At 36.9% G+C, this 19,535-nt stretch overlaps 1 protein-coding gene across 1 annotated transcript in view; it reads left to right on the forward strand.

The window, feature by feature from the left end:
• The window catches only part of SLC16A10 (solute carrier family 16 member 10), a 42,909-nt gene extending 29,295 nt beyond the window's left edge, over nucleotides 1-13,614 (forward strand). Inside the window, exons 4-6 of the mRNA XM_034409170.3 lie at nucleotides 2,699-2,842; nucleotides 7,129-7,357; nucleotides 8,094-13,614. Coding sequence (XP_034265061.1) covers nucleotides 2,699-2,842; nucleotides 7,129-7,357; nucleotides 8,094-8,329 — 609 coding nt within the window. The 3' untranslated portion in view covers nucleotides 8,330-13,614. The remainder of the gene's footprint in view (nucleotides 1-2,698; nucleotides 2,843-7,128; nucleotides 7,358-8,093) is intronic.
• Nucleotides 13,615-19,535: the final 5,921 nt, after the last annotated feature.

Genomic DNA, 19,535 nt, shown 5'->3' on the forward strand with positions numbered 1-19,535 from the left:
GTAATGTTTCCTCCTCTATTGTATTCTGATACTCTCCTCAGTGATATCTGAAAACTAGGTAACATCTAGCAAGATTTTTGTCACTCATCATTTAGAGGGAGCTCAGACAATTGACTTGGGAAAGAAGAAACTGAAGCAAGAGAAGTATTAGCAGCTAGGTAGCCCATTTCATGCCAATTCATTTTTCTGCAGACTTAAGGTTGAGAAGCAGTGCTTTCCCACTGCTTCTCAACTAAGCAGTGGGAAAGACCTTAGGTATCCTATGATTTGCACCAGATGGTTCATTTATGAAAGAAAAAAAGGAAAGAAAATACTGTTCTTTAGTATTATAGAGCACTTCTTCCTGTAAATATTAAGAACATTATAGTGTTTAATTTCTCCTGTAGTACCAAAGGATTAAATGAATTTCTTACGGTTTTAACAAAGCATAAATCCTATCTATAGAAACAGTTATTTGCATGTTTACATACTAACAGATCAGTGGTGGGTTTCAAAAATTTTTACTACCAGTTCTGTGGGTGTGGCTTGGTAGGTGTAGCATGGCTTGGTGGGCGTGACAGGGAAAGGATACTGTAAAATCTCTATTCCCACCCCATTCCAGAGGAAGATTACTGCAAAATCCCCATTTCCTCCCGATCAGCTGGGACTTGGGAGGCAGAGAATAGATGTGGGAGGAGGGGCCAGTCAGAATTTTTACTATCAGTTCTCCAAACTACTCAAAATTTCCACTACTATTTCCCTAAAATTTCCAAAATTTCTCCAGAACTGGTCAGAACCTGCTGAAACCCACCTCTGTAACAGATCTACTTTTCAACCACATTACTATGTTTTATAAAGCTGTTATAATCTAAAACTTTGAGCTTTTACAAAGGGTTTTCTTTTTTAAAAAAAATCAAAATAGTATGAAAAAAATGAACATTTGAAAAATAATTTTTATCAGTGGGGTTTATTGATTAGTCTCTTAAACCTCTCAGTTAAATGGGTTTGTGAGATGAATGAGAATTCTGTTATTTTGTTTATATAGCTTTGAAGGCCGCCTTCTTGCCTGAAATGTCCAATAATTTCTGATACATGCAGTATTATTCTTTCCTATTTTTAATTTTGATCCCTTAAATTTAAAGTCATTTAAATATTTTAAAATATTTAAGAATAATTTCACATCTTCTTGATTCTTTTGATACTTTAAGTTTAACGTTTAGATATTTTTCTTTTATAAAGTGTTTATACCTACGCATAGTGTTGACCTTGTTTATTTTTCTGAACATATTCCTGCCTTTATTGAACAAAAACAATTTGATTCGCATGAATTAGCAGGGTATCAGGTGTGAACAATAAGATCCATATGTGAAGAGTTCAATTAGCTACTTTATTACTCAAGACTATTTCATAGGAATCTTCCCAGACTGGCAGTCTGCAGTTAGAAAAGATTAGATAAGGTTCAGTGGCATTGAAGTGTGTGTTTGTGGAGGTGTCAGACCTTGCCCTCTTGTGCCTACATAAGGATTCCAGACTAATTCCCTGCTTGACTCTTCCCCCTGGCTCAGCCAGTCTCTCTGACACAGGTGCTGAATATGAACCCGGCATTCATCTTTCCTTTCACACATTTGCCCAGTAAAAATTAGATTAGTACCATAATTATGCAGTGGAATCTTCACTGAATCACTTCTATTTTTCCAGCTTACAAATGATTCTATTAGAATTATCATTGGTTAGATGTTGGTTCATGGAAGACATTCTGCAAATATGGCACTAGTTCATAGCTGCTTTTCTTATTACTTGAACTTTTTTTTTTTTTAATTTGATTTATATGCCGCCTTTCTCCGGAGACTCAGGGTGGCTTACAATGCGCTAAGCAATAGCCTTCATTCTTTTGTATATTTATACAAAGTCAGCTTATTGCCCCCACAAACTGGGTCCTCATTTCACCTACCTTAGAAAGGATGGAAGGCTGAGTCAACCTTGAGCCTTGGCGAGATTCAAACCTGCAGTAATTGCAGGCAGCTGGTCTTAATAACCAGCTTAATAACAGGGTGCCTTAGACCACTGTGCTACCAAGGCTCGTAACTTTTGATTTTGATTATATATTTGATTTTGATTATATTATATTTTGATTATAAACTTTTGATTATAAAGGTTACAAAGTGTAGCTGTAACACTTGTTTTTAACGCTTTTTCCACTTCTTACATTTTCCAAGTCCGGTAATTATATGATTTAAACTTAATCAACTTGTAATTACAATAGGGAAAATGAATTCAATATGGCTTAGTTACATTTGTATATGGAGATATTGTATCTGTTGTGACTTGATTCTGTGATTTTTATAAATGAGAACAGTTTAGATACATCCTTTTCGACCTTATCTTGGTTTACTAAATTGAGATATAAACAAGTACTTTATCAATGAGTGTTGCTTATTTGTTTGCCCATTTACATGAGCTTTTATTAAACTAAGAAATCTCTAATTAGTCAGGGTAGGATATTATGACTGGCTACAATACAAAGCTGAGTCATAATTTGAAGCTGGTTCTGAATTTTATTGGTTGCATCACAAACAGAAGAACAAAAGAGGAACATTTACGAACAAATTTATAAAGCTGAGATATGATTGTTTAAACAATGTGTATAAATATAATAAAATTTTAAAATATGGCTGATTTTTTGTTATATTAAAATCCTATTTTTCCTCCTTCTGAATAGCTAACCCACGTGAAAGAACGTATTGGTGAACATGTTCCAGATGTGACACTTCTGCTTTGTCTTGGCATTACTTCAGGAATTGGCCGACTGGTCTTTGGCAGAATTGCAGATTATATTCCTGGTGCAAAAAAGGTTTATCTACAGGTACTGCTAGATTACCAATAGAAAATACATTAATAATGTATTTCTAGATGTTACAGGCCAATAATATGAACCTTTTGGTGGATTTTTTTTCTATATTTGCTACCCTTAATATTTTCAGATATGCATAACTTTTGCAGAATTATGTCTGGCATCTAAAGACCACTGAACTGCTGATAAGTATTTAGAGGCACAAGAACGGTCCAGGAGATCTGAGATAGTTTTGTATATGCATAGTTCTCATCAATAATATCCATGAAGTAGTGCTGAAAATAGCATGTTACATCAATAGCACATTTTAAATATTTCAATCTATAGATATGCCATACTGATTCTTGAAAATTGGCAGAGATATTGTCAGATGTCACGTATTTTCAATCGAACATCTATTTTGATGTATACAATTACTACACTAAAAGTCTGTAGAGATTCTCAGTCATCCAGGTCATGGTTGTCCCAAGTACTATTTCAGAAGGCAACTGGACTTCCTTGTTTTTTCTTTGAAGACATTTTGCTTCTCATCCAAGAAGCTTTTTCAGCTCTGACAGGAGTTTCAGGAGTTGCCTCCTGAAATTGTACCTTTGGGACAACCATGACCTGGATGACTGAGAATCTTTACAGACTTTTAGTGTAGTAATTGTATACATCAAAATAGATGTGTCATGACTCCAACTAAATTTATTGTCATGGCAAGAACTCTCTCAACCATCATACTTACCAAACTGGGATAAGAAATTAATGGGACAGAAGCCTCCCAAATATTACTTGCAGGACCAACATTTACAAATATTGTTCAGAATTTCTAGAACAATGAGGAATACATGCTCCATAGAACATAGGAAAGGATCTTTCTTACATATTCTAGAAAATAACTGAAAATATTTGTGTTAATGTCTAAGCTTTCATGCAATCCATGTTAGTAACTTCACTATCCCATTTCTGGAAAGAGCAAGAGAACTAAAGAGATGAAAGACTCAGATTTCAGGCTGCAGAGAGACCTTTATACCTATCTTGTAGCCATTTACATAAGTTTACAGACAATACTAGTTTAGTTTAAAACAATGCTGAGAAAACAGTGAATGCCCTGCATGTTTTTGTGGATACAGGAATTGAGGAAATGTCAAACATGTGGTTTGGATTTCTCCAGTCCAGGGTCAGGTGAGATTCATTGTAGTTCTGGTCATGGTGAGGTCTGCCTTTGCAAAAAAATATATGTGATGGAGCAACGAAATGCAGCAGTTGTTTCTGTTGAAGTCTTTTTCCCATAGAAAATGTAATAGAAATGTAAAGACTTATTTTTATATTTATGCCCCAGCAAAATCATTTGTAAGAAAAGTCATTAAGTTGATCCCTTTTATTCCACTTTTCAAGGCTGAGTAAACATTTCTTCAAATGTAGTTTCACCTAACAGGAAGAAGGCATTCACTGTTTTTCATATGAAGTTTTTTATTGGTTTCAGTGCTAGGATATAAGAAAAAGAAGATTAGATCAACAATGACCGACTCGTTGCCTAGCAGAAATCTTGAAACCCAATATCTTAATATTAGTACAGCACACATTTCATATGTAATGTATAAAGTGTTTTCTTAAAAAACAAAATAAAACATAGGCATGCTTACTTTATCTGAAAAATATAAAACTTACAAGAAACAATATGGGACAATGGACAGAATACTGAACTTGAGCTGGCACAGTGCTTGGGCAGGATGTTAGGTTTGGATGAGTTCATCAAAAATTACTCTCATTCTTTTAATGCTGTTGTGGTCACACCGGGTGGCAGCATTTAGCTGACCATAACTAATCTTGAGAAAGCTAAACAGGATCACATTTGCTTAGAACTTAAATGGAAACTGCCAGGATATATCCAATTATTAGACCAGACCAGGATATTATGGTAAGCAACCCAAGATAAGGTGAGAGCAAATCATGTCTGGATGTGACCATGCGGTTAACAGGAGTTGAGACTGATTCAAGAGAAGTGGAGAGATTATTTTTTATAATTATTTCCCAGGAAAGTAAAAATTACTGGTATATTAATTATCATTATCATTATGACAGCCATTACTTCTAAGATAAATAAAGTGTTTTTCAGGATTTAATACTCTCGTAGAGTATTTGAACAAACAATGTAATGGAATCTTATTATTAAACAAAAGAAACTGAAACATTCTTGAAATATTTAAGGAATTGAGATCTTGACAGTCTGAAATGTTAAGAAGCCCTCTCTTAATGATAGGCTGGTTCTGTGTTTGATCACCACAGAGGAGTATGCCTGAATGGATTAGGCAGATGTATAGAAGGCTAAAAGCAGGTTTTTAAATTGGACTCAACTAATACAGTTTACAGTTTAAGTGTAACATGTTGCATTTGCCCAGTTTCCATAGGCAACCTTGTACATTCTCTACCTAAACACTCTAAAATATATTTCAAGGCAGCCTCGCAAAGAACATATTTTGGCAATCCAATCTTAAAAGAAAAAATAACATACAGCAAGCCAGTAACACAGCATAAATCACTAAGGCAAGGCCTGGTTCTTTTCTAGCGAAAATCCAGTTACCAAAACAACTATGAATGGAAAAAAAGTTCCCTGGCCATGTGGCCGTGGCCATTTGAACTTCTAGTAAAACTGCGGAGCCTAAGAGTATTTCCAAACAGCTTCCTTGCCTTTTTAGAGGGAATGTAACTTATTCAAAGGAAATGGCATACCCTTCTTGAAATTGATGGTTCTCCAACTTTGAACCTCATCTATTACAACATTTCCTGTAGATAAGGCTTTGACATTCCCACTGCTGAGAGGAAGACAGTCTGCCTTGGTAACCTTCCATGTGGACAGAGCTTCACTTTCTGTAGTTCTCACCCAGAGGGACCAGTGGAAACAAAGGAAAGGGCTGGATGTCCTGCACTTGAATGCTGTGTTGCACGCCAGACATCTGGATGGATTCTCACAATTGTTCCATGTGATTTATTTACACCACAAACACAGACACAGAGTCCTTGATTTATAACCATAATTGAGCCTGGAATTACAGTCATAAGACGTGTTAGTTGTTAAGCAGATCACTACATCACCACACCCAATTTTACAGTCTTTTCTGCGGTGGTCATTAAGCGAATATCACAGTTGTTATATGAAGTCATTTTGATTTATTTATTTTTTGGAAACTGGAAGTAAACACCAGAAACCAGCAAAAAAAATATAAAAATTGTGACTGCAGGAAACGGCACATAGCTTTAAATGTGAGCCGGTTGCCAAGCATCCTAAATGCAATCATGACTGCGGGGGTGGGAGGTAGTGTGTGCAGCCATCAGAATTCTGGAATCGAGTCATAAGTAGATCTGGGGCAGTTTATTATAACTGTGGATGGTTGCTAAGAGACTGGTTATTAAACAAGGACCACTTGTATCCCACATTTGTTTTTATAAATAACTCAGGTCAGCAGGTCCTTGCTCCTCTATTTTCCTCACAAGAATAATCCCGTGAGGTGAGTCGGGCTGAGAGAGAGAGTGACTGGCCCAGTCACCCAGCCGGCTTTCATGTCTAAGAAGGGACTAGACCTCAAAAACATCATAGAGTTATGCCATGTTTTTGTAACAGTAGTGCTGCATATAATAATTTGGACCCCTTACAATAAATAATTAACAAAATATGTTTTTAATGATGTCCCTCAACTTGTAGGAGGCCTTTTGGTCCAATACTGGCTTTCATGGGAAAAAAAAAGAGTAAATGCTAATTAATTTCTCTTTCTCTGGCAATCCACATGCAATCTTCCAGAGACGCTCTGAGGTGTCTGGAGAACACATTGAAAATTGTTGGAGGGGTTTGCACAGAAAAAAGAAATGTGAAAATCATCTACTTTGTTCACAGATATCCCAATCCGCTGATGGAAGAACTTCCTATCAGCAAGTAGACACAATTAGATAAAAGGACACTTTCCTAAGTCAAATAGACTTCTGATGACTATATAGACACATCAATTTAGTTCTCTTGATAACAATAAAAAAAGGGTTTGCTATTACTTTCTTTATAGTAGCAGTTATAATGATCTTACTCCCTAGTTTACTTTACTACTTTGGGATTTCCTTGAATTGAAGAATATAAGGAATTTAAGAACAACTATGTCAGATTTTGCTTAGTTTTGTTTGTTTGTTTAAGAACATCTAAGTTTGACCTAGGTGGAAAAAACGTTTATTAATTTTTGGTGAAAAAAAATCATTTGTCATGGATACAGTAATAGAATCCCTTTGCTGTTTTTCATGATTTCCTTTCCTCTTGTATTCCTCTTGTTCAGGTGATATCCTTTTTTTTAATTGGCCTGATGTCTATGATGATCCCGTTATGCAAATCCTTTGAAGCTCTTATTGTTGTCTGCCTTATCATGGGCCTTTTTGATGGATGCTTCATTTGTATCATGGCACCCATTGCTTTTGAGTTAGTTGGTGCACATCATGTTTCTGAAGCAATTGGATTCCTTTTGGGCTTGATGTCTATACCAATGACAGTTGGCCCACCTATTGCAGGTAGGCAGAAATGTTTCATTAAATGTGTAAAAAGCATATCAAGTAGTAATGCTGTTATGTTTTTAACTGTTTTAACTGTGTATTTTTAATATGTTGTAAGATGCCCAGTCCTTTAGATTAGGTGGCCACAATACATTTAACATCATCATCGTCCAACAACATCTGCCTATATTAAACTTTAGAAAGGACTTTATAGGTTGATTAAAAATGCCAATTCTAGTCTAAATATCTGTGACCAACCACAATAATAATAATAAATGAAGGTAGTACCAATAATAATAGATTCCTTGGGAGCAATCCCAAAACAACTGGAACACCATCTGCATTGACAAAATCATCCTCAGTCAAGAACCAGGATTTAGTAAAGGCTTCTTGTTGGAGGGAAGAGACCTTTTCTGAATCTCTCTTTATTTATTCTTATTCTTTCCATTGGAATAGCATAAAAAGGTTTATACTACAAGGGAGATTGTAGAAAACCACTGCTCTTCCTCCTTACAATATCAATTCCCTGAACACAATTTATATATCACCTAATAGCAGTTTTCCTTTTCTGAGGCTTCTTTTGAAGAAAAGAAATGCTTTATTAAACTACAAGATTTTTTAATTATTATTTTAAGACCTATATTGGGTGATTATTGTATGTATAATGAACTCAGGGAGTACTTCCATGTTTTAAAAACCTGCTGAAAAATCTACCTATTTAGCTTGAGTGTTATATATTATTTTCTTTTTCCAGGAAAGTTACGGGATCTCCTAGGCACTTATGATGTGGCATTCTACCTAGCAGGAGTTCCACCTATTATTGGAGGAGCTATATTATGTGCTATCCCATGGGTGCATGAAAAGAGGAAACACAAAGAACAAGCTACACCTGTGAATGGAGAAACCACAGAAAAAATGCTGGAAATCATCCCCTCCCCTGTATCGGACTCGTATGAGAAACCTAGCAAAGAATCAGAAACTGTTATTTAATATTGCTATTTTTTTCTACCAGATTGAATTTATTTTTATAAAATTATGTAGCTTTCTGTTTATAAACGAGTGATCATGATCATGCTTATTGGCAAAGCTATGACGAGCAGTGTGGAAATAGTATCAAGAAATCTTTTCAGCTGTTTTTGGTTGCATTTACAAAATACGTTTCCACTTTTATATGACCAATGTTATAACTGAATATATGCTAGTGAATGTGTAGGTAGAGATATATGAATGTATATTTGGGAGTCAATATCTGTCCTGTTTTATCAGCTGATTTCCTCCCAATCCCTTCACTTTTATAATCTGTCCAGCAGAGTGATTCAGCTGGAATTTTTAATAGCATCTAGTGGTTTTAAAACTATTACTGCTAATTTTTAAAAGTTCCGGGGATGTAGATTCAGAATTTTTTAAATTGTGGTAATTGTTTTGCAAAATGAGATCTGCTCTATAGAGTGTTACCAAGTTCAATAATTTACAATGCCTCATTGTGTGATTTGCTTCTTGGTGAAGTTTTGGCCTTGTTTGATTCAGTCCATGGTATATTGCTTCTGAAGGGAATATAAGGTCCAGCTTAATCCAAATGCATACCAATACCTAACACCGTGATGGTGAACCTATGGCACGCGTGCCAGAAGGTGGCACTCAGAGCCCTCTCTGCTGGCACGCGCGCTGTCACCCAAGTCAGATCTCCGTGGCGTTTCTTTTGTGAGCTTCTGTCCCTGCAAATGATGAAACAGAAGCTCACGAAAGAAAAAGATCTTACCTCTTGTTGCACTGCTGGTGTTGGGATGCCCTGCCTCCCCTGGTCAGCTAGTCTTCAGATCTCTGCTGCGCATGCAACTGTGCACGCACATGTGTGCATGTGCATGTCTGTGTGCACATGCACACACCTTTCATTTTGGGATGCGCGCACACATAGTTTGGGCACTCGGTGTCTAAAAGGTTCACCATCACTGACCTAACATAACTTACAATTACAGCATTTATTTTTATAATATTGATATGTACAGGATAAAACAGAATATTATAAATGCAATACTGACACTTATTAGTTTTTTGTAAATTTTCTGTTGCTTAAAATTTAATAGTTCCATTCTGTATTGCTTCCTGTCTCAATATAGATAGTACTATAGTAAAGTTAGGGCTATTTCATACCGAATAGTTCAATTAAAGGCTGGTTTTTTTTTCATGTGTATATGGGAAAGTATGTGCTGAAACACATGACCATCGTGTCATTTAGTGCCTAGGAATTATAGTTCAAGCAATTATTTGTTAATAAGGTTTTAAAATTACAGGTAGTCCTCACCTTATGACCATAACTGGGATTGCAACTTTTGTTGCTAAGTAAAGCAGTTATTAGATGAGTCATGCCCAATTTTATGACCTTTTTGCCATGATTGTTAAGCAAGTCACATGGTCATTTAGTAAATCCGGCCTCACCCATTGACTTTGCTGGTTAGAAGCCCCCTATGAAGGTTATAAATGATGATCACATGAAGCAGGACACTGTACCTGTCATAAATACATGCCAGTTGCCAAACACCCCAATTTTAATCACTGTGGGGATTCTACGATGGTTGTAAATGTAAGGACCAGTTGTAATTCATTTTTCCAGTGCCTTTGTAACTTCAAGTAGTCCCTAAAGAAATGGTCATAAGTCAAGGACTATCTGAACATATGTTAAGTACACTGACGTGAATTTTTCAGTTATATTTGCATGTTTTTATTATTGATTCAGAGTTCAGCAATTTTACATGTGAAATGCTTTCTCTGTTGTTTTATTTTCAAATCAAAAGATATATTTAAGATAGCATTAATTATTCAAGTTTCAGTATTGCCGTGCATTTCTCTGGTCCTTCCTGTGCAATAGCACAATTATTAAAAATAACAATCCTGTGGATGAAGGCCAATTCTAATTCTATCTTGCTCAGGTCCTGTGCTCTGTACCAACAGCAGAAACAAGCAGGATAGATACTGAGAATGACATGGCAACACCCACATGGGTTATCTCTCAGTATTTTGAAATTAAAGCTGCATTTGGCTGAATAGATGTGGTACCTTTCCATGTCTTGCCGTATTCTATCCTTTTTTCTCAATAGACACATTTTGCAGAATCCAGTTCATCTTGGCAGCTCCTTAGACCTCCAGCTGAAGGATGTAAACTGACCATCAATTATGTACTATGTACATACTCATACTTTTTTTCACCTGCAGTAAGCAACATTATGCAGTGTGCAAAATAAGAAATAGTGAGCCCGTCAAATTAAAGCCTCAAGATAAGAAAACATGTGACTAAATCTGATTTAGTTTCATGCTAAAGTATTTCATCACTTCAAATCATTTCACTCTCCACCTAGTCTCCAAAGAACTTTAAGAAGCAATGAATGTTAACTAATCAAGGAGAGAACCAACCTAGAACTAAAGAGAAATTTCCTGACAGAACAATTAATCAGTGGAATGACTTGCCTCCAGAAGTTGTAAATGCTCCAATGCTGGAGGTTTTTAAGAAGAGATTGGACAACCATTTGTCTGAAATGGTATAGAGTTTTCTACTTGAGAAGGCGATTGGATAGAAGACTTCCAAGGCCCCTTCCAACTCTGTTATTACGTTATTCTATTTGAGAATAGAATGGTATTTGACCATTTTCACCCACTTCTAAAATAATCTTTTTAGTTCCATCAAAGCTTTTCCTCTGCCTTTTTCATTCTTGAGTGCTTCTTGCTCAATTTGACTACATTTTTTCAGCTATATATTTTCCTTTTTACATTATAAATCTATCAGCTACACTTTTTATACTTTCTATTAGCATTATATCACATACTTCTGCGGCACTCAATGATTGATTACTTATGCGCCATCAAGTGAGTGTTGACTCTTATCAGCCAGATAGATACATTTTCTCCATGACAGCCTGTCTTAACCTGATCTTTCAGCATCAGTGTTTTCGTTCTATTCCAGTGTCTAGATCCTTTCACCTTATCTACCCTTTTCATTCATATTTTTCATGGAGGACTTATTATCCTACTGGGGTCATTCTAGTTTCAGTCATATTTTGTTTTAGGGTTTCCCCATTAAGTTCTCTTTTCCCTCAAATCCATTCTTTACACTATTCAAAAATGGTGGTAGTTTCATAAACACAACCTCTCTACATCCTTACATTCTTTACTAATTCTCTTAACCTTTCATCATAATCATTTTTGCACATGAATATATTTACATTTAAACTACATATTTGAAAAAGATTTTTCTAAGCAGACATTTACCAGTTACCATCCTCATTTGTTCTTGGGTCTCTGAATTGCTCATTTAGTTTTTTGTGTTCTCTCACCTTGTTCAAACCCATCCATTGATGGTACCCAACAAAATAATTTTTCCTACATCATATTCATTCACAACATCGCACAATTTTACTAAAACTCATCGCTGGCATGTACACCATTTACTAGAGCTATTGTCAACCTACAGAATATTAATTTTATAAGTATAACATTTTTTTGACAGCAATTCATCCTTTCTGACATAGATTTTAGCTTTCATTTGTCATTATATCTCCTCTGCATGTATTCATCAACCCCAGAATATTAGAGTAATTTCACTCACTTCTTGATTTTTGTTTGGTTTAAGAAAATCCTGTCCAGAATGAGACACTTTGTCAATCTGCTGGCATTGAGACCTAACAAACTACCATATCCTCCCACTGCCAATTCTCTCTTGCTGAAGTACTATCTCCCATTTTTATGTTCTAGGAAAGTATCTAATTCCTTTTTCTGGGTGGGTTTTACTGGGCATATGAATAGATAGAAGAAAGATAAGATAGGCAGAATTGATAAATACAAAGTTGAAGCATCAAAATGCCTATACAGACACAACAACTAGAATTAAAGTAAATTCATACTATTCTGTTGGTCTCCAACATCCTTTAGAGTTAATTTTAGCAAGAATGCTGTATTAGCAGCTTCGCCATTTTTACAGTCATGAAGTAGAAAGCAACCCTTTGGACCTGAGGGTTAAATCCTACTACCCTAAGTGACTGGAAAAATGAAAAATGTTGCAATCTCACAGGGAAATATAAATGACTCAGGGGAATAAAAACAGTAATTAAATACAAGGTTCCAAACCAGCAACCTTCTACCATATTTGTTAACAGTGTTATAAACACTGTACTATTGTAGCATTCCTGGTGAAGATGGTTCTGGAACACGCACAGAGTAACCATTGATTCAGCTGTGAGGGTCACTCTTGCCTTTAAGATGTAGCCAATGAAGTGCTGGGATTAGTATTAAAGGACATCAGCCAAAGCAGACAGGAGTGCCTGGTAACAGGGGAACAGGGCAGGGCAAATAAGCCCTTAGTTTCACAGACATATAACATACCTATATTTGCTTTTTTCATTTAATCAATTAATCCATGCTCTTTATCATTTACTCTTATATTCCAAGTCACAATCTAACATATGTTGTCACTAGATGAGCCCATAACAACTCATCAATACCACTCTACTTGTATTTCTAAAAAAAATATAACCAAAGCCATTTTACACTAAATGCATACATGCTATGTGATGCAAGCTAAATTATCTACCGTTTAAGAGACTAGCTTGCATGCCAACATACTGTTGCTTGCATCCCACTAAATAAAAGAGATATAATATTTTAGCACACATTCAGCAACTGCATACCACTCAGCAAAATCCTAGCAAGACCCAGATTGCTGTGGCCTCCAGTTCTGGTGACCTATTTAGTGGTGGTCTTGGACTTTTGGCTCCTGCTCGAGAAGTCATCTTGTGCACCAATTGAATTGAAAAACTGTCTGTTTCTCTGGGCATTGGGTATTATGATTATACAAGGTATTTAATCATTTTTCAGTGGTTTATAATTTTGGTTTGGCTTCATTTTTTTCTATTTTCTGTTGTTTTATCTAGTTCCTGTTTCTTGTTTTACTTGTATGTCGCAATCTCTGAATTGGGCTGCCATATCCAGTAAATTGATTATCTAAATAAATGTGATCATTACAGCATCTTTGTCTTTCTAGTGTTTTTTAGCTCCAGGACTCTTGTGAGGCACAGAAATGTAGCAAGTGAACTTAAATGGCTTCTTCAAAGGAGATTCAAAAGCACTGAACAGGCGAAGGTTACCTCTGTATTTACCAATAAAAGATACCCATGGAATGGCTTCTGTTATTTTTGCTTATTTATTAGAAACAGCAAGGAGGTGCTTCAATCAATTTTATGCTATGTTTATGGAAGAGGAACATATACAATAAAGAATTTCATTTCTGAGGGGTGTGTGTGTGTGTTATGTCTGTGTTTGTGTACAACTGCAGTTTTAAACAGATAGAAAATATTGTCCACAGGTTGTTGAGATGCCTGCATATATGAAATTGTTTTATATTTTTGGTCATTTCTCACAGAGATCTACAGGACATAATCATAATCAGATGTTTTCTGTTTTTCTTAGATTTCAGCAAAAATTTCTTCTAAGAAAGATGATTTTGTAATGTTTTGTTGAGAAAGTAAACCAGTCTTGGACAGCAAACTTTAGTTATTACTTTTATGAGAGAATTTATCGCTGCCTTTTTTTGTTGGATCATCTTTTTTATTTCTGTATTGTTGAACTATTTTTTTTCTTTTTTCTCTTTTTTACAAGTCCTAAAGGGAACTGGACTACAGTACTTAAAGAAGCATGTTAACACATATGAATTTATTAGTCAAATGATGAAGAAACAATCTGTTTGCTTAACTGGATATTTATTTTATAGGCTACTGTAGTTACTACCAATTCAAAGAGATAACTCCCCCTTTGTAATATGGATTAAAACCAAAATACAAAAGATGACGTAAATAAAATTAAAACATCACACTGATAAGATCCTTGGAGTAAAATATAGTGAACCCTGTTTTGAAATCGTTCAAAACAATTTCCACTACCAGGGGGACAAAAATATAATCCCCCCCCCCAATCTGCATCAATAACTGGTCCTTTTCAGGCTTTCTGAATGCCAGATAGGAGGGGGGCAATGAAGAAAAGGAACATTCCCACGGCTGTTGCAGGTGCTATCCCTGAGCAAAGAGACATGGAAGGAGCCGCTTCTATTTAGATTTTATGGGATTTCTCTGCAAGAAAACCAAGGATGGTTCTGAAGAAGACAATCCTGCCTTGTCTGCATTAGTTTTATTAGCAGAGCAGATCTTAGCATTTTGATATATACATATGGAATAATTATCAATAATGGGATAGAAAATAAATTGCAATTCCAGGCAGTTTATCCTGTGTATCCCATGTAGAAAACAAGAACATTCCATATCTAAGACTTCAGAAGGTGAAGATGTTTGTGAAACACAAGCTGATTTGTCAATCCAGATACTGAATAAACAGAACATATAGGTAGTCCTCGACTTGCAACAGATCACTTAGTTAAAATGGCACTGAAATAAGTGAGTTGTGATTGTTTTTCAGAGTTACAACCTTTGCAGCATCCCCATGATCATGTAATCAAAATTCAAATGTTTGGCAACTGGTTCATATTTATGACCGTTGCTGTGTCATGTAATCACTTTTTGTGATCTTCTGACATGCAAAGTCAATGGGGAAGCCAGATTCACTTAACAACCGTTACTAAATGATAAACTGCAGCGATTCACTTAACAATGAAGGCAAAAAAGTAATAAAATGGGGCTAAACTCACTTAACAAATGTTACACATAACAACAGAAATGTTGGGCTCAATTGTGGTCATAAGTCAAGGACTACCCATAATGCCAAAAAGCTGACCAGATGGGCTTTTAACTGAAAGCAATTTTTTTTTGCTTTTGTCTCTCTCTGTCTCCAGGTAGTAGGAACATCTTGAAATCTAGAAAAGAAGCAATTTTGATTGGAAGTCAGGAAATTAGATCATTGATTTCTAAAAGCTTCTAACAAGTAAATATTATGTATCATCAAGTCATTGTGAAATCTTAGTAAATGCACAGATGGATCATCTCCGGGATGATCTGCCCTTACCCTAACCATTGAGATCTCCTGATGCATCCATCACTGCGCTAATAAAATCCTTTTCACCTTTCTACTTCAATCCTTTCTGGCATTATGTATTTCTCAAGGGAACTGGGTTTTTGCATAGTATGTCCATTATGTGATAATGGTAATTTGAGCCTAATAATTTGCACCTTAAAATAAATTTTAATTGATTTGTTCCATTTGTTTGTTTTCTGACAATCTACGGCATTCTTGGGAGTTTTCAAAGTATCAATATTATTTTTATCCGGTTTCCTGAAATTTCCTGCATGATTCTGTAATCTTCGTGATCAGGTATAAATACATCAGGGCATCTGAATCTATTTTCCAGTGCTTTTATTGCTATGCATTGTAGTGCTAGTTTACAACTCATTTGATTGTTAGTTCTTTGTTGGTAGTTCATTCTAAAAGGCAAAAGCTATTGTTACTTCATTGCCAGTTCTAAGGATGGCTGCTAACATGTTGTAGCCAGTTGGAAAACATTCCTTTTTGTGTGTGTGTGCCTTTTTTATTTTTGATGTCCTTAAAGATTTTGTAATAACCTCTTTTTGTCAACAGCTTTCAGAAATTCTTTGCTAAGTGTCTTTCCAAGAGCTTTATTTTTCTTGACTTTTGCTTCTCTTCTTGGCAATTTCCACCATTTGTTCTGACATGTAATTTGATTTCTTCTATTCCTTGGTCTTTGGCAGTTTCTTTAATCCCTGACAACTTCCTTGATTTTGTTTCAAGTTTCTCTAGTTCCCTAACAAAGTGATTCCTGATCCTCTCCTTGAAAATGATGAGCATATATATACTTAGTCATCATATCGTAGGGACTGGATGACTTTATTCTTCCACTTTAGGTTGAGTTGGAACATGCATATCAGCAGTTTGTGATCTGCTGTGATTAGCCCCTGGCCATACTTTTCCTATTATAATATGATTGAGTTCTTCCATCTTTTTGTACCAATAAGAGTTTAATTTTTGTGAACTCCATCTGGATATACTCATGTATGTTGGCATCATTTTGGTTGTCCTAAGACTGCAATGAAGAAATAATTGGATTGAATAGCTTATTATTCTAAGATGCTTGTCTGCTTCATTTCAGCTTATAGGTCACATATCCAATTACCTTTTTAATGTTTCCAACTTGGAAGTAGCTCATGTTGCTGGGGTATTTTTATTTGTATCCCAACGTTATTACTTTTACAAATAACTCAAGGCAGTGAACATATGCAACACACCTTCCTTCTATTTTCTCCACAACAACCCTGTGAAGTGACTTGGGCTGAGACAGAGTGACTGGTCTATAGTCACCCAGCTGGCTTTCATGGTGAATTGAACTCATGGTCGTTCTAATTTGGTGCCTTAACCACTCAACCAAACTGGCTTTAATGTTTGTCAATTTTAGATTGAAATTACCATAAAACCCACCAGCTTCTGCACTGGTGGAGAATAAAATTGGAGAGTAAAATTGGATAATTTGCTGTTGAGAGGGTATCTTCACAATTTCATTGTGATTTACCATTGCCTTTTCCAATGCAGTATGAAATTCCGTTTTTACTGTTGTCACTAAAGCAATAATTCACGTCTAGCATATTCTGCCCAATATATTTACCTGCTTGCTTTAGTTGAGCAGCTGGGATGATCTTCATACCTCTGTGACATTGCTGAGTACCGTATATGTATTTTAGTATATACTCCCAGAATATTTTACTTGTTCCTGATAGAAAACTGCCATGTTGAGGCAGGATAGCAGGGCAGGAAAATGGAATAATTAGTTAGTATTATTAAATTTAGATGCAGTATAAGCTTGGTTTGGGAATGTTGCCTTATTTTAAAGAGACTGGTCTAGATTGTTGTGCCTGTTGTGTGTGCATGGGAGACCCTACATTGATGGAGCAACTGTCCACAATCACAATTACTTTTTTCACCTGTTTTTGTTTCAACTTTTTTTCTTGTTTTTCTGATTTGCTGTGTATAATAACTGATTCTTACTGAATCTGTGATGTTTATTCTGGAAAAGTAGACCAATTTTCAGTAGAGGAGGAATGGAATAGTTTCAACTGAGCACAGCTTCTTTTCACTATCTGATCCAAGGGCAGCTGCAACTGATTGCATTAGAAAATAAAGACATGGGATGAGCTAGCCAGCCAACAGACAGGATGGTCAAGGGATTTCCATCAGCCCCCATAGACCACTCTGCTTTTGAAAAAATATTCACTTGTTATAATTTAGAACTTACTAACTACAACTTTATAGCCCAACTCAATAGATATAAAAGGCTTCATTTCCCACAGGTAGATAAAGTTGCAAAGTTATGTGCCCACACGCTGTTAATCGCAAGGATATTACATTCATCAATTACCAATGTCCCCGGAGGGCAAACCCTTTTTTGGGTATGAAATTTTAATTCAAGGGCCAAATTCTATTTTGCTTTCAAATAACCCTATTTTTCTGTGCGGTGGCCAGTTCGAAGAAAATTCTCAAATTATGGATCAGAAGCCGAGATAGGTGCACCTCTGCTTGCCTCGGCCACTTAGAAGAATGAAGGGAACTATGTTTGTTACAGGTACCCAAGGCAAGGTAGATCATGCCCGCAATACAGCTGCACCTGCCAGGAGTAAAATAAACTTTGTTTTTGGAGTATTTCCTTATTTGAAGCCATGGTTGTATTGCCTGCACTCTTTACTAACACAAGGCGATGAGCCTCCATTCTCCCGGTCTCTAAAGTCTGGCTGACCTTCCTCCCACGGACCGCTCTGGATATCAGTGGCCGCAGAATCCGATTCCCGCTTCGGATGTTCCTCTTCCTGTCTTGTACACATGGCAGACCTCGACTAGCGCTGTAACATACTTTCCCTTCTGTTTTCAGGCTTTTTCTTTTTTTGTTTGTTTTAATCCCGTACTCCGGGAAATGAGAGTTGCTTGCAACGGCAACTCTTGACAATCTTAAGATGTGTGTCGTCAATTATTCAATCAACCAAAAGTACTTTTAACCGATCGTCAACAGCAGTGGGCTTTCCTGCAAACAACTCATCCAACGACTCCTTCGCGTCCAGTTGGGGTTTGCTTTTTTCCTTTCAAGTAAGACCCGAGTCTTACTCAGAATAAGAGAGTTGCAAGGGACCTTGGAGGTCATCTAGTCGGTTCACTATTCATTTATTTGTCCTTTCGTTTGCGATTAATATCTGAACGGGTGTCGGTTTGTATAGGCAATCCACCCCACCCTTATGTTTTATACTTTTTTTGTGTCGTTTTGTAATGAAACGCAGGAACAATAGCAGTTCCTCTACGGTGTAGAAAAGAGAGACCATTAAGAGATTAATCTCCTTTGCTGTGTAACCATACTCCTTCCTCGGTGCTCTAGTACAGGGGTCACCAACCTTTCGGACCTCAGGGACCACTGCATTCATAATTTTAAATCCTGCGGACCAGTAATATGATCTGCCTAATGACTGGCTGGGTGAGCGGGCTAGGTGGTCATGTGACTGGATGGGTGTGGCCAACTTAATGTCACTCATGTCGAGGGATGCCTCACCTGCTCTACTTGCCCCTCTCCTCCCAGCCACTCCTCGCCTACCCACCTGGGCTCCTTAGGGCTCCAACAGGAAGCAGTTGTTGGAGCTAAGCAGTCACAATGAGAAAGTGTTGGCAAAACAGCTCAGTTCAAATTGGACTTGACCAAGAAGGAGGCTCAGCAGAAGCACCTCACTGAGGACTACGAGCATATGCTTTCCAAGCAGAGGGGGTGCAAGGCCAGGTACCCGCACCCGGAGGCTCAGTGAGCTGAGATGGTCCGCCAGTTCCAGGCCATGATGCAGTCCCACTGGAACGAGGCCCTCCGGCTCTTTTCCACCTGCGGTGCTTCCATCCAGCCTTTACCCAAAGCCCCGCACTAGGAGGCCGAAGCAGACCCCAAGTCGGAATTTCTGCCCCGCCGACCCACACAAAAAGACCCCAAAGGGGGAGGCTCTCTGCAACAACACAAACATTCATTCCACATATCCGGCCCAGGGGCCGTAGTTTGAGGACCCCTGATTTAGTGCAATATAAAAAATGCAAATAATTTTTCTGTGGACTACCAAAATTTTCTCATGGACCACCAGTGGTCCAGGGACCACCAGTTGGCGACCGCTGCTCTAGTAGCCGCTCTTTCCCAGACGATTTGGCAAACGTCATTTTCAACCCTCCAGCAAGAGGGAAGGGT

Source organism: Pantherophis guttatus, chromosome 1 (assembly GCF_059756535.1).
Source record: "Pantherophis guttatus breed Tessera chromosome 1, ASM5975653v1, whole genome shotgun sequence".
Taxonomy (NCBI): Eukaryota; Metazoa; Chordata; class Lepidosauria; order Squamata; family Colubridae; genus Pantherophis; species Pantherophis guttatus.